Source organism: Hylobates moloch, unplaced genomic scaffold (assembly GCF_009828535.3).
Source record: "Hylobates moloch isolate HMO894 unplaced genomic scaffold, HMol_V3 SCAFFOLD_8, whole genome shotgun sequence".
NCBI lineage: Eukaryota > Metazoa > Chordata > Mammalia > Primates > Hylobatidae > Hylobates > Hylobates moloch.
The window spans coordinates 47646765-47662859 of NW_026652283.1; the positions used below are offsets into that span (position 1 = coordinate 47646765).

The 16095-nt window shown below is 39.0% G+C and overlaps 1 protein-coding gene and 1 pseudogene across 1 annotated transcript in view; one reads left to right on the forward strand and one right to left on the reverse strand.

Moving 5' to 3' along the window:
- LOC116473119 (cytochrome P450 4Z1) overlaps window positions 1-14996 on the reverse strand; it is a 56938-nt gene extending 41942 nt beyond the window's left edge. The window contains exons 1-2 of the mRNA XM_032160760.2: window positions 14559-14996; window positions 13460-13601 (exon numbers count right to left, since the gene is read on the reverse strand). Of these exons, the coding sequence (XP_032016651.1) occupies window positions 13460-13601; window positions 14559-14735 (319 nt within the window). The 5' untranslated portion in view covers window positions 14736-14996. The remainder of the gene's footprint in view (window positions 1-13459; window positions 13602-14558) is intronic.
- Window positions 4526-5258, forward strand: LOC116473120 (tubulin alpha chain-like; annotated as a pseudogene).
- Window positions 14997-16095: the final 1099 nt, after the last annotated feature.

The window sequence follows — 16095 nt, forward strand, 5'->3', positions numbered from 1 at the left end:
TAAAAAATAATGTCTAGGGATGATATCAGCAAAAATGGTGGAATAGGAACTGTCCAGGGCCATCCCTTCCCAAATCAAAAACAAAAATTATCTGGCAAAAACTGTTATAGTCAACTTTAGCAGAATTCTGGAAGACAGTTAATTGTTTACAGCAACCAAGTGCACACTTAATCAGAAGAAAGGCCACTGAAAAAGGATAGAAAAGATTGGCATTGCAATTTAGCCTTGCCCCACATCCATCTCCACTGCCATGGCAATCTTGAAGATGGCAGCCTGTATTCTCAGTGGGTTCTGATTCCTGGATCCCAGAGAAAGCAGAGCGGTCTTTGTTCTCATGGAATTTTGTTTGTTTTGACCTCTGTGATGGTTTTCTGAAGGACAGGGGCTTTCCTATGTTTTACCTAACTCAGAATTCTCTAAGGGCAGGGAAGTGTTCCTCAAAAACATTGAGAGGCAAAGGAACTAGCACTGCTTCCTGGGACAAAAAAGAACAATTGAGGCAATAATAAACACACCAAAATCTAGAAGGAAAAGCTGGGAATGAGAATTTTTTTTGGAATCAATGCTTTAAAAAGTTCTCACATATAACAGGGAACCTACACATACCCAGGGTAGGATGCATGCTTGGAAAAGACCTGATAAGACCACAGGCTTTCAACTTTGACTAGTCCTTACACAAAGTGCAAGAAGAAAGAGAAAGCTAAGGCAAACTTGTAAATGCCCCGATTAAATGCTAAAGGTGTGCCCAAACACAGAACCAACCAGGAAAGACCTGGAGAGTATTTTTATTTTCTTTTATACCTTTTTTCTTTTATTCCTTTTTTTCTCACATAACATTTAAAATGTTCAGTTTTAAACAAAAAATTACAAATCATGTAAAAGAAACAAGGAAGTATGGATGGCCTATGCACAGGAAAAAGAAATGAAAAGAAACTGTTATTGAGGAAGCATAGATGTTGGACTTACTAGACAACTTTAAATCAACTGTCTTCAATATGCTCAAAGACTTGCAATAAACCATGGCCAAAGATGAAACAAAACCAAAATACTCATGTATGAACAAATAGAGAATATTAACAAAGACATAGAAGTTGTAAAGAGAAACAAATAAAGTTCTGGAACTGGAGTATACAGTAACTGAAAAAAAAGTTTATAAGGTTTCAACAGTTGATTTGAGCAGGCAGAGAAAGAATTAGCAAAGTTAGAGATAGGTCAATTGAGATTGTTGAATCTGAGGAGCAGAAATACAAAACAGAATGAAAAAATGAATGGTCCTAAGAGACCTGTGGGACACCATCAAGCATATTAACATATGCATAATTGGAGTCCCAGAAGAACAAAGAGAGAAAACTAAGTTGAAGACATAATGGTTGAAAATTTCCAAAATTTGAGGAAAGACATGAATCTACAGAAAAAGAAGCTCAATGAACTACAAGCAGGATAAATTCAAAGAGATTCACCCTGAGCCACATTAGAATCAATTTGTTGAAAGCCAAAGACAAAGAGAAAATCTGGAAAGCAGCAAGAGAGAAGGTGACTCATCACATATGAGAGATCTTCAATAAAATTAACAGCCTATTTCTAATCAGAAACAATGGAGTTCAGAAGGTAGTGAGATGATATATTCAAAGTGCTGAAAGGAAAAAAAGCCAACTAGGAATTACATATTTAGCAAAATGATCCTTCAAGAATGAAAGAGAAATTATGACATTCCCTGATAAACAAAAGCTGAGACGGGTTGTTTGTAATAGACCTACCCCACAAGAAATGCTAAAGAGGGCCTTTCAGGCTGGAATGAAAGATCACTAAGCAGTAACTCAGAGCCATGTTAAAAAAAAAATGAACACTGGGAAGGGTAACTACATAGGTAAACATAAAAGTCAGTATTATTGTATCTTTAGTTTTTAACTCCTCTTTTTGTTTACATGGTATACATACACATGCATAAAACCATAGTTATAAATCTATGTTATGGACACACAATGTATCAAGATGCAATCTGTGACAATAACAATATATAGAGATGGAGATGTATAGGAGCAGAATTTTTGGATACTATTGAGCTAAATTTGTATTAATTCAAACCAAGTTGATATAACTTTAAGATATTAATTTTAATCCCACATTAATCACTATGAAAGTAACTGAAAATATACAGAAAAGGAAATGAGAAGAGTAACATAAAAATGTTACCATACAAAAAACCAAAAATCAATTAAACACCACAGTAGGCAGTAATGGAGGAAGTGAGGAACATAAAATATATATGACAGGCTGAGCACAGTGGGTTACATCTGTAGTCTCAGCACTTTGGGAGACTGAGGGGGAAGCATTGTTTGAAGCCAGGAGTTTGAGACCAGCCTGAACAACATAGTGAGACCCTTGTCTATACAAAAGAAAAAATTAGCCAGCCATACTGGTGCAGGCCTATAGTCCCAACTGCTCAGGAGGTTGAAGTGGGAGGATTACTTAAGCCCAGGAGCTAGAGGATGCGGTGAGCTATGATGGCACCACTGCACCCTACCCTAGGTGACAGAGCAAGACCCTATCTCTAAAAAAAAAGATATAAGACATATAAAAAACAAACAGTGAAATGTTAGAAATAAGTCCTTCCTTATCAGTAATTATTTTAAATGTAAATGGATTAAACTGTTCAACTAAAAGTCAGAGACTGGCAGAATGGACTAAAAGAATGGGATCCATTAATATGCTGCTTATAAGAGACTCACTTTAGATCTGAAGAAACAAAGAGGTTTAAAGTAAAAGGGTAGAAAAGGTATTCTATGCAGACAGTAAGGAAAAGAGAGCTGGATGATTATCAGTTAAATATACTTTAAAATATTGTGACACAAAGACATTATATATTGTTAAGGGGTCAATCCATCAAGAAGATATAACAGTTATAATATATAAATATATACCTAACAATAGAATCCCACAGTATATGAGGCAAAAGCTGACAGCATTGAAGGGAGAAATAGACAGTTCTAAAATTATAATTGGAGAATTCACTACATCCCTTTCAATAATGGACAGAACAATGATACAAAAAATTAATAAGGAAACAGAGAACTTGAACAACACTATAATTATGCCAAACAGACATGTTCTAAAAGCTCCACCTAACAACATCAGATTACACATTCTTCTCAAGTGCACATGGGTCATTCTTCAGCATAGATCATACTGTAAGTTACAAAAAAAGTCTCAACAAATTTAAAAAGATTGAAATCATTCAAAAATATCTCTCCATAGGATAAAACTATAAATAGAATAAAACTAGAAATCAATATCAGAAGTAAAACAGGAAAATTCACAAAACATGAATATAAAACAAGACATTCTTAAACAACCAAAGGGACAAGGAATAAATCATAAAAGACATTAGAAAATATTTCGAGGCAAATGAAAATGAAAACAACATATCCAATGTAATGGAATTCAGCAAAAGCAGTGCTTAATGAGATTTTTATAGCTTAAATGTCTTCATTAAAAAATAAAGTCCTTAAATCAATAACCTAATTGTACACTTTAATGAACTGGAAAAAGAAGGGCAAATGAAACCCAAAGCTACTGAAGGAAGGAAATGATAAAGATTAGAGCTGAGATAAATAAAATAAAAACAGGAAAAACAATAGAAAAAAATTAACAAATAAAAAATTATTTATTTGAGAAGATTAACAAAATTGACAAAACTTTAATTAGATTAACTATGAAGAAAAGTGAGAAGAATCAAGTTACTACAATCAGAAATGAAAGTGGGAACATTACTACCAACTTATTATTACAAATAATAAAAGGATTATAAGAGGACACTATGGACTACTCCTTGGACTCCATGGTAGTCTGTTAATGGGAGATCCTTGTTGCTGTCCCTTCACCTCCTTCAGCCTTGCAGAACCTTACAAGTCCCTGTCATATGTGAGTGCATCCCCACATTGGCTAGGCTGCTGTCCAGATTGGCAGTTCCTGCTAGGATCTCTACTGCCTGGAACATGGCCTCTAGCCTGATGGCAAGGCCAAGAGACAAGACTATTGTGGGAGGAAATGACTCCTTCAATACCTTCTTCAGTGAGACGGATGCTGCCAACCATGTGACTAGGGCAGTGTTTGTAGATGTTGAACCCAGAGTCATTGACAAAGTTCATACTGGCACCTACTGCCAGCTCTTCCACTCTGGGCAGCTCATCACAGGCAAGGAAGATGCTGCCTATAACTATACTTGAGGGCACTATTGCATAGGCAAGGGGATTATATTGACCTCATCTTGGACTGAATTTGCAAGCTGGTTGACTAGTGCACAGGTCTTCAGAACTTCTTGGTTTTTTAGTGCTTTGGTGAGGGGACTTGTTCTGGGTTCACTTCTCTGCTGGTGGAGTGTTCTTTTTGTTGATTGTGGCAAGACGTCCAAGTTGGAGTTCCCCACATACCCAACCCACCATATTTCCACAGCTATAGTTGTATAACTCTATCTTCATCTCCCATACCACCCTGTAGCACTCTGATTGTGCCTTCATGGTAGACAATGAGGCCATCTATGATATCTGTTGAGAAACCTCAATATTGAATGCCCAACCTATACTAGCCTTAACTGCCTTATTAGCCAGATTGTGTCCTCCATCATTGCTTCCCTCAGATTTGATGGAGCCCTGAAAGTTAATCTGACAGAAGTCTAGACCAAAATGGTGCCCTGTCTCTGCATCCACTTCCCTCTGGCCACATATTCCCCCATCATCTCTGCTGAGAAAGCCTATCATGAACAGCTTGCTGTAGCAGAGATCACCAATGCTTGCTTTTAGCCAGCTAACCAGATAGTGAAAGGTGACTCTTGCCATGGTAAATACATGGCTTGCTGTCTGTTGTATCATGGGGACATGGTCCCCAAATATGTCAATGCTGCCATCACCACCATCAAGACCAAGCCTATCATCCAGTTTGTGGATTGGCATCCCATTGGCTTTAAGGTTGGTAGTAATTACTAGCCTCCCAGTGAGGTACCTGGTGGAGACCTGGTCAAGGTATAGAGAGCTGTGTGCATGCTGAGCAACACCACAGCAGTTGCTGAGGCCTGGGCTTGCCTGGACCACGAGTTTGACCTGATGTATGATAAGCTCGCCTTTGTTCACTGGTATATGAATGAGTGGATGGAGGAAGGAGAGTTTTATGAGGCCTGTGAAGACATGGCTGCCCTTAAGAAGGATTATGAGGAGGTTGGAACAGATAGTGCTGAGGGAGAGGATGAGGGTGAAGAATATTAACCCTTTTCCTACAATTTTATACTCTGTTGTCTTGAGACTGTCCTATTTCTGTTTGGTGAAACTGTCTGTTTATTGTGGTCCTAAACTGTCAATAAAAGTCATGTTTCCATGTTAAATGTCAATAAAGAGGGTACTATGAACAATTGTATGCTGGCGAATTGTGTAACCTAGATGAAATGGACAAATTCTTGAAAGCACAAAAACTACTAAACTGACTCAAGAACAAGTAGAAAATCTGAATGGACCTATAGCTGGTAAGGTAAAGAGAATGAACTAGCAATCAAAAATCCCCAACAAAGAAAAGCACAGGACCAGAGCACTTTGCTGGTGAATTCTACCAAATATTTAAAGATAAATTAAGGCCAATACTTCTAAAACTCTTCTAAAAAACAGAAGAGGGAGCACTTCCTAACTCCTTCTATGAGGCCAGCATTACCCTGATGCCTAAGCCAGACAAAATAGTACAAAAAAAGAAAAGTATAGGCCAATACCCCTTATGAATACAGATAAAAAGTTCCTAAAAAATACTAGCAAACGGAGTCCAGCAGGATATTAGGCAATTTTACATAATGACCGAGTGGGATTTATTCCAGAAATTCAAGAGCAGTTTAATAGAAGGAAGAGAAAAAAACCACATGATGATCTCAGTTGTTACAGGAAGAATATTTGACAAAATCCAACACCCTTTCTTGATAAAAACACACAGTAAACTTGGATTAGAGAAAAAGTTTCTCAACATTCTAAAAGGCAGATATGAAAAACTTACAGTTAGTATTATACTCAGTGGTGCAAGACTGAAATCTTTCCCCCTAAGATCATGGCAGAGACATCCGCTTTCACAACTTACATCCAACACTGTAACAGAAGTTCTGGCTAGAGCAATTGGACAATGAAAAGAAAAAAAGGCATCCAAATTGGAGGGGAAAAAACTACAGTTATCTGTATTCACAAATGACATGATCTTAAATATAGAAAATCCTAAAAAGTCTGCAAGAAAACTGTCAGAGCAAATAAACAAATTCAGAAACTTTGCAGGATACAAAATCAAAACACAAAAATCAGTTGTATTTCTGTACACTAGCAATGAACAATCTGAAAAGAAAGTTTTAAGAACTCTATAATAGCATCAAAAGATAAAATAGTTAAGAATAAATTTAACAAAGGCAGCAAAAGACTTGTATTCTGAAAACTAAAAAACATTGCTGAAAGAAATTAAATAAAATGTACGTTAAGTAAAAGGACATCCATGTTAATAAATTGAAAGACAATATTGTGCAGATGACAACACTCCCCAAATTGATCTACAGATTCAATGGAATCCCTATGAAAATCACATTGGCCTTCTTTGCAGAAATGGAAAAGCCAATTCTAACATTTGTATGATATTTCAGGGGAAACAAAACAGTCAGAACCACCTTGAAAAAGCACAACAAAGCTGGAGAACTCATACATCTTGATTTCAAACTTACTGCAAAGCTATAGTCACCAACACAATGTGGTACTGGCATTAAGTGTAGATATCGGAGTCCAAAAATAAGCCCATACATCTGTTGTCAATTCATTTTCAACAAGGGTGCAAACGTGGTGATTCTGGCAGAGTGCCAAAAATAAGCCCATACATCTGTTGTCAATTCATTTTCAACAAGGGTGCAAAGGTGGTGATTCTGGCAGAGTGCCCTGTGACATGAGAGAGCCACAGGCTGCTTGAAATTTTGCAGAAGCACGAAGAGAGGTGTGAAGGCATTTTATAACTGAATGAGCCATCTAGGTAGCTGGGAGAGTGAGGGGAAGGCCAGCCTTATATGCCAACAGGCAGTTGAGGAAAGCCCAGTAGGGGAATCCTACACACATCTTGCTACGGCCAAGAAGCAGCTCTGCAATTCCATGGAATTCCCACACTAGGGACCTGATGGAGAGCTGGTGTCCACTTGCCGGAGCCTCCACCTGGCACTGGCCATTCCCAGAGGACAGGCATCATTAGTGGGTAAAGCATCTATGGGGAACACCCACCTCCGTGCAACACTGGCATTAAGCCAATTGTAAGCAAACCACCTCTCCATCCCCAACCCATGGTATGTTTACAGTTAAGTGGTAGTCCTAGGGGTTTGAGATAAGTAGATGTGATGGAAGGATCAGAAAAAATTTCCGATGTAGAGAGAGAAAATTGCTTGGAAATGGATCAGAGAATCCTCTACAACAACCCTCAATAGAGTCAATGTTCACAGTGGTGGTAAGTGGTACTGGCATTAAGTGTAGATATCAGAGTCCAAAAATAAACCCATACATCTGTTGTCAATTCATTTTCAACAAGGATGCAAATACGATTCAATGGGGAAAATGGTCTCTTCAACAAATGGTGTTGGGAAAACTAAATACCTATGGGCACAATAATTAAGTGTACTTTTATCTCACACTATATACAAAAATTAACTAAAAACGTACCAAAGAAAAAAAAAACAATGAAATCACATCATTGCAGCAACATGGATGCAGGTGCAGGACATTATCCTAAGTGAATTAATGTAGGAACAGAAAACCAAATACTGCATGATCTCACTTATAAGTAGGAGTTAGACATTGAGTACTCATGGACACAAAGATGGCAACAATAGACACTCTGGACTACTGGGGTCGGGGAGGGAAAGGGGTCAAGGATTGAAAACCTGTGGGGTACTGTGTTCAGTACCTGGGTGATGGCATCATTTATACCCCAAACTTCACAGTATCATGCAGTATACCCAGGTAACAAGCCTGCACATGTACCTCTTGAATCTAAAATAAAAGATAAATAAATAAATAAACAAACGCCCCTACTTTAGGCTTCTCTCACCCAAAAAAAGGACTAACGACCTAATATATAAGAGTCAAAACTATAAAACTCTTAGAAGAAAAAATAGGGGAGGGGCTTCATGAATTTGGACTGGGCAATGGTTTCTTAAAAATGATAGTGAAAGCACAGGCCACAAAAGAAAAATAAAGACGTTAGATTTCATAAAAATGAAAAGCTTTTGTGTATCAAGGGCCATTAAAAGGGTAAAAAGGCAAACCACAGAATAATAGAAAATGTTTGCAAATCATATATCTGATAAAAAAACTTGTGTACTATATATATTTAAAAACTATTACAACTGAACAATAAAAAGACAGCCCAATTAATCATGGGCAAAGGACTTGAATAGACATCTCCAAAGATAAACAATGGGCCAGCAAACAAATAAGATGATATTCAGTATCAATGGGCCAGCAAACAATAAGATGATATTCAGTCATTAGAGAAATGCAAATTAAAATAAAATTGGTCTGGGCCTGGTGCGTTGGCTCATGCCTGTAATCTCAGCATTTTGGGAGGCTGAGACGGGTGGATTACTTGTCAGTAGTTTGAGACCAGCCTGGCCAACATGGTGAAACCCCATCTCTACTAAAAATACAAAATTAGTCAGGCCTGGTAGTGCACGCCTGTAGTGCCACCTACCTGGGAGACTGAGGCAGGAGAATCACTTGAACCCAGGAGGCACAGGTTGCTTTTAGTGGCCCTTGATACACAAAAGCTTTTCATTTTTATGAAATCAGCATTATTGATAATAGCCAAAAGTTGAAACAATTCAAAGGTCTATTAGCAGATGAATGGATAAACAAAATGTGGTATATTCATACAGTAGAATATAATTCATGAAAAGAAGCAATGCTACAAAATGTATAAATCTTGAAAACATTATGCTATGTGAAAAAAGCAAAACGTAAAGGGTCACATATTGTGTGATTCCATTTATATGAAAAATCCAGAATAAGTAAATTCATAGAGACAAAAATGCAGGTTAGTAGTTGCCAGTGACTGGGGCAAGGGAGGAATGGGGAATAACTGCTTAAAATGGGTATGAGGTTTCTGTTTGAAGTGATGAAAAATTCTGGAACTAAAACAGAGATGATAGGTGGATAGCATTGTGAACATACTTAGTGTCCCTGAATTGGATCTTTAAAATGGTTAAATGGCAAACGTTATGTGTATTTTGCCACACACACATAAAAGACAATGCCTATTTCTAGGGATGAGGAAGAGCATTTTTGGCAATAGCCACTATATATGGTCGGGATCTTGTAGCGTCAGAATTCCTCAAATGTAATACAGACCCTGGTGTGCACAGTACTAACCTGAGTTGCTCTGCATTGCCCCTATGGGACTTAGGGAGATAGTGGAGCTGATGTTAATGTGAAGCTCATGATACCTATTATGCCATGAGTAATAAACAGTCTAAATCCATTCAGGCCCACTGGCTTTTTGCTGACTGAATTTATGAATGTGCAGTGAACCAGCTAAGCAGCTTAGGGACTGCTTGACAGCTTGACACCCCCATGTCAAAAATATTGGTACATTTTTTAGTATCTCTGGAATTCATACAATTATTTCCATCTCCACCCCTCTACCTTTGTCCAGGCCTCCATCATCTGTCCCTTGGACAGTGCAGCAGGATAAGGTTGATTCCTTGTCTCCAGCCTTGATTCCCTCCAGCCATTCATCACACAGCTGTCTGAGTGATGTTTCAAAACACACAGATATTCACAGTACTTCTCTCCTTTGATGCTCACCATCCCTCAGCCTACAAACTTCTAAATGACTGGGCCCATGTCTACCAGCCTCTTCTCTGCTTTGTCTCCTTCTCCATATCTGGGACAATTTGGCCATTGAAAAACATAATGATGATAATGAAATTCAATACACTGATTTCTTAACAATCCATGAATCCATGCTGATATGCAGAAAGACAGAGAGAAACAGAGAGACAGAAAGTGAGACAGTGAGAGAAAGGCAGATGGGGGTGGGGAGAGGAGGAAAGTTCCTCATTATAGATAGGGAAAGCTGAAAAATGGAGAAGAAGTAGAAAATCACTATTTTTTAACCTCTATTAACTCAGAAAAAACTTATGCATAAAAAGTTGTTTGGCTCTATCTATCTATCTGTCTATCTATCTATCTATCCATCCATCTATGAGCAAATGCAGACTTTATACCATATACAAAATTAACACTAAATGAATCAAAGAACTGAATGTGAGAGCTACAACTATAAAACTCCTGGAAAAAAACATTTGGAAAACTTCATGACATATGAGTTGCCAATAACTTTTTGGATACGATGCCAAAAGCACAGGCAGTGAAAGAAAAAATAGATAAACTGGACTTGATAAAATAAAAAACTTTTGCTCACCAAAGGACACTACCAACGGAGTAAAAAGGACATCAACAGAATGGGAGAAGACATTTACAAATCATATATCTGATGGGGATTAATATCCAGAAGATATAAAGAACTCCTGCAACTCAACAACAAAAGAAACTGAAGAACCAATTGAAAAAGATGCAGCAGACTTGAACAGACATTTCCCCGAAGATGATATGTAAGTGGCCAGTAAGCACATGAAAAGATGTTCAACATAATTAATCATTAGAGAAATGCAAATAAAAACCACGATAAGATACCATTTCACATCCATTAGGATAGCTATTATTAGTTTAAATAATATGATATATTTATATTATTTTTTTCTTGAGACAAAGTCTTGCTCTGTCGCCCAGGCTGGAGTGCAGTGGTGCTATCTCAGCTCATTGCAACCTCTGCCTCTCAGGTTCAAGCAATTCTCCTGCCTCAACCTCCCAAGTAGTTGGGACTACAGGCATGTGTCACCACGCCTGGCTAATTTTTGTATTTTTTTTTTAGTAGAGACGGGGTTTCACCATGTTGGCCAGGCTGGTCTTGAACTCCTGACCTCAAGTAATCTGCCTGACTTGGCCTCCCAAAGTGCTAGGATTACAGGCTTGAGCCACTGCACCTGGTCTATTTTTTTTTTAAATAGAGATGGGATTTTGCCATGTTGCTCAGGTCTTGAACTCCTGGGTTCAAGTGATCTGCCTGCCTTGGCCTCCCAAAGTGCTGGGATTACAGGTGTGAACCATTGCACCCAGCTGGGGTAGCTATTATTATTATTTTTTAAATCCCCAGAAAATAACAAATGTTGGTGAGAATGTGAAGAAATTGGAACCCTTGTGCATTGCTGGTGGGTATGTGAAATGGTGCAGCCACTGTGGAAAATGGTATCACTGTTCTTCAAAAAATTATATGTAGAATTATCATGTAACTCAGTAATTCCACTTTTTGGTATCAACTTAAAATAACTGAAAGGACCCAAACAGATATTTGTACATGCACGTTCATGACAGCATTATTCACAAAACCCAACCGATAGAAGTTATCCAAGTGTCCATTGTCAGAGGAATGGATAAACAAAATGTGGTATATACGTACAGTGGAAATTCAGCCTTAAAAAGAAAGGACGTTTTGATACATGCTATAACATGGATGAACCTTGAGGACATTATGCTACATGAAATAAGCCAGTTACAAAAGGACAATATTGTATGGTTCTACTTATGGGGGTACCTAGAATAGGGAAATTTAAAAAGACAGAAAGTAGAATGGTTGTTGCCTGAGGCTGGGGGAGGGGAAAATGAGGAGTTAAAGTTTAATGTGTAGAGAGTTTCAGTTTGGGAAGATGAAGAAGTTCTGAAGATGGATGGAGGTCATAGTTGCACAACAATGTAAATGTATTTAATGCCATTAAACTGTATACTTAAAAGTGATTTAAAATAGTAAATTTTTAGGTTATGTATATTTTGCCACAATAAAATGAATGTAATTAAAAGAAAAGCAAATATGGGAACATGATATCAATTAATGACACTAGAGAAGGGCACAATGGGTGTTCAAAATTTCTCTTGTAGTGTTGAAAATTTTCAAAATAAAAAGCTGGGGATAAGATGATCTGGGTGGGTCTGGCCAGAAATAATAAGAGCAGGATTCTCAGGTCTCCTTTTTTGGCCACTGTGCTTCTGCAGCGGGACTGAAAAAGAAGCACTGATGTGCAGGAGATAAATGACTTGACATCCCGTACTCTGTATATTATTCTGCTCTTTTCTCATGTAACTGTACAGTTACCATACTTCAAGGCATAACATTATCCTTTTCTCTAAGGAGGAGGCAATTTTTAGGCACCAGCAGGGAATACAAACCAAAGGAAAAGAAAACAAAACAGTAAGAGAAAAAAAGCAAGAGTGGGAGAGAAATTCTTGGCTTCTCTGGGAAGGAGCTAAAGTTGTGAGTTGAAGACAATAGGGACTGAAGAAAATATGAACAGGAAGGATGGCTTTCCCTGTATGGCCTGCCCAGATGCCCTTACAACCAACCAACCACAAAAAAAGAAAAACAGCTGGAAACGAAGGCTCCCTCCTCAAGGGAGAGAACACACTGAAGAGAGAATTTGTAGATAAAGAAGAGGAAATAACTCCAAAGGAGAAACAATCACTTTCCTCTTTCATCCCTTTTGGGCAAAGGTCCAAAGGTGAGAGCAGAGCATAAAGGGGAGCAGAGTAAAGTTTGAAACTGGATACCCAGACATTTCTTGCACCATTACCAGGAAGAAAGCTGAGATGGTGATTCTGGCAGAGTGCCCCGTGACATGAGAGAGCCACAGGCTGCTTGAAATTTTGCAGAAGCACGAAGAGAGGTATGGGGGCATTTTATAACTGAGTGACTCATGTAGGTAGCTGGGAGAGTGAGGCAAAGGCCAGCCTTATATGCCAACAGGCAGTTGAGGAAAGCCCAGTGGGAGAATCCTACACACATCTTGCCACGACCAAGAAGCAGCTCTGCAATTCTATGGAATTCCCACACTAGGGACCTGATGGAGAACTGGTGTCCACTTGCCAGAGCCTCCACCTAGCACTGGCCATTCCCAGAGGACAGGCATCATTAGTGGGCAAAGCATCTATGGGGAACACCCACCTCTGTGCAACACTGGCATTAAGCCAATTGTAAGCAAACCACCTCTCCATCCCCAACCCACTGTATGTTCACAGTGGTGCTAAGTGGTAGTCCTGGGGGTCTGAGGTAAGTAAATGTGATGGAAGGATCAGAAAAAATTTGCGATGTAGGGAGAGATGGTTGCTTGGAAATGGATCAGAGAATCCTCTACAACAGCCCTCAGTAGAGTTCTGACTATGATGTCAAGGAGGACATGGAATCTTCCCTTCAACATATCGAATGATGGATTTCCCTTAAACATACTTCAACCTGGCCTTCCCTAGTGCTACAGACACCCTGAGACCCTCTTCGGTGCTGCTCTGTACTGTGAGCCCCTCTTGGTTTTTACCTTGTCTTTTCAGGAGAATCTTGGCATAGTCTGGGTCGTGGACGCTGAAGAACATCGTAAAGGGTCCAACCCACAAGGGAACGGCACATGGGTATTTTTCCATCAGCTTATGATACACCTCAAACTCCTTTACTGGGTAAAACTGTCATAACATAAGTCAAGACTGGTTAGTAAAAGTTGTCACCCCAGGAGGACCCCTTTCCCTCAGATGGACCACGTGCTAAATTGAGGGTCTCTGGACACCACCCCATCAGACAGGTTCACATCTGCTGAAGGCAAGTTTTCTTCTCCATGTGTCTCCAGCACCTCCACGGAATCTTCCTGGCCCAGGGCAAGTGCTCAGGACCTGTTGCTGAGTGATTGGTCTTCTCACTCCAGCGTCAACTTTGGAGATTTAAGTTCAAATCCCAATCTGACACTTATTCATTATCTATGTCATCAGGGCCATGATTTCCTCTGGTGTATAATAGGAAGACCAAATATATTTCACAAAGCTGCCATGAAAATTAAGTGGAATTATAAACATAAAATTCCTGGCACAAGGTAAACCCTTAGTAACTGCTGATTCCCTACCTCATCTTTGCTCTGGATATGCCCACTCATGTTTTATCTGCCTCCAAGGCAGCGAAGTCTCACATGCCTTTTACTCCTTTGTGGTTGCTGCTCATCTTTCAACTTTCCTTTCTAATTTGCTAAATGTTTTCCTATTTCCAGCTTCATTAGAAGCTGTAGCATCTTTGTATATTTCCTGTTAACAATTGGCATGCTCTATTTCTCTGTAGAACACCCAGAGTCCTGAGAGTAGTAAAGACCTTGGCCTTGAATCAGGAGACCAGGGTTCAAGTTTCATTTCTGTCATTTATGAGGTGGGTAGCACAGGAAAGTTGCATCTTTATTTTAGGCTTCAGTTTTCTTATCTGTAAAATAGGAATAACAATATCTTTCCTCCCCATATCATAGAATTTTTGTAAAAATCACAATGAGATTGGTGTGAAAGCATTTTGCATATTACATAATGCCCCGCCAGTCTGTGCTGTTTTTTTTTTAAGTACCTCATCTTTCTGTCCCTTAACCTCCCCAACCAATTTTCTCCTCTTACCTCCTTATGGCCATAGAACCAGTGGGCAGGGGGTGCAGGAAACAGGTGCAGGGCTCTGATCATCCATCTCTTCCTCTGGTACAACCTGACTACCTGAAACAGCAGCAGAGACATGCAGAGGAGGATCAGCAGCAAGAAGGGGTGCGCCATGAGTTCCTGAAGCCAGGAGGGCTCCATTCTTCTCAGAGGTCCTGAGCTCTGGAGAGCCTGAGAGAACTGAGCCAGGGAGAATGCAGGTCTCTCATAAACCCAAAGGAGATGGCCCCTGGGCAACACTGGGCTTTCAAAATGCCATATTCAGGGAGGGCACATAAGGAAGAGGAAGCCTAATTAAGTCTGCAGGGGTGAAAACTGCTGAGATGTTGGCCAGCAGACCCGGATTCCAGAAGAACTAGATTTTCAGATAGGAGCCATGTGCATGACAGCTCATATCCATATGAAAGCTTTGCTGCACTGCTGTGCCCTTCCAGAATCTAAAAGTTCCCATCTAGTCATCCTTTGTAGCACCTCTATACATTCTTGTAAAAAATCTCCCTCTCTCATTCCCTGTTCTTTTTTGTTCATGTTTCTGATAGAATTTATCTTTCTAGAGAAGTTTCAGGTTCACAGAAAAGTTAAGCAGAGAAAGTTCAGGGAGTTCCCATATATCACCCCTCCCTTCCAGCTTCCCTGATTATCAACATCCTCCACCAGAGTATAACACTTGTTACATTTAACGAACCTACAATGACACATTACTGTTACCCAAAATCTTAGGCACATACCCAAGTTTTTTTTTTTTTTTTTTCTATTTTGAAAGGGGTTGAGTTCTTGATTTGATTCTCAGCTTGGTTGCTGCTGGTGTACAGCAGAGCTACTTATTTGTGTATATTAATTTTGCATTCTGAAACTTTGCTGAATTTAATTACCAGTTCTAGGAGCTTTTTGGATGAGTCTTTAGGGCTTTCTAGGTATACGATCATATCATCAGCAAAGAGTGACAGTTTGACCACCTTTTTACCGATTTGAATGCCCTTTATTTCTTCCTTTTTTTTTTTTTTTTTTTTTACAGTGGGGGTGCTCCCAGTTCTCATTTTAATGAATAAATAATAACCATATATAACCACATGCTAATAAAAGATGTTTTAAAGTATTTCCTCCTTTTGTCTGATTGCTCTGGCTAGGACTTCCAGTACTATGTTGAATAGAAGTGGTGAAAGTGGGCATCCTTCTCTTGTTCCAGTTCTCAAGGAGAATGCTTTCTACTTTTCTCCTTTCAGTATAATGTTGGCTGTGGGTTTGTTGTATGTGGTTTTATTACCTTAAGGTATGCCAGTTTTGTTGATGAGAGTTTTAATCATAAAGGGATGCTGGATTTTGTCAAATGCTTTTTCTGCAGCTATTGAGATGATCATGTGGTTTTGTTTTTAATTCTGTTTATGTGGTGTATCACATTTATTGACTTGGGTATGTTAAATCATCCCTGCATCCCACTTGATTATGGTGGATTATCTTTTTGATATGCTGTTGGATTCAGTTCACTAGTATTTGATTGAGG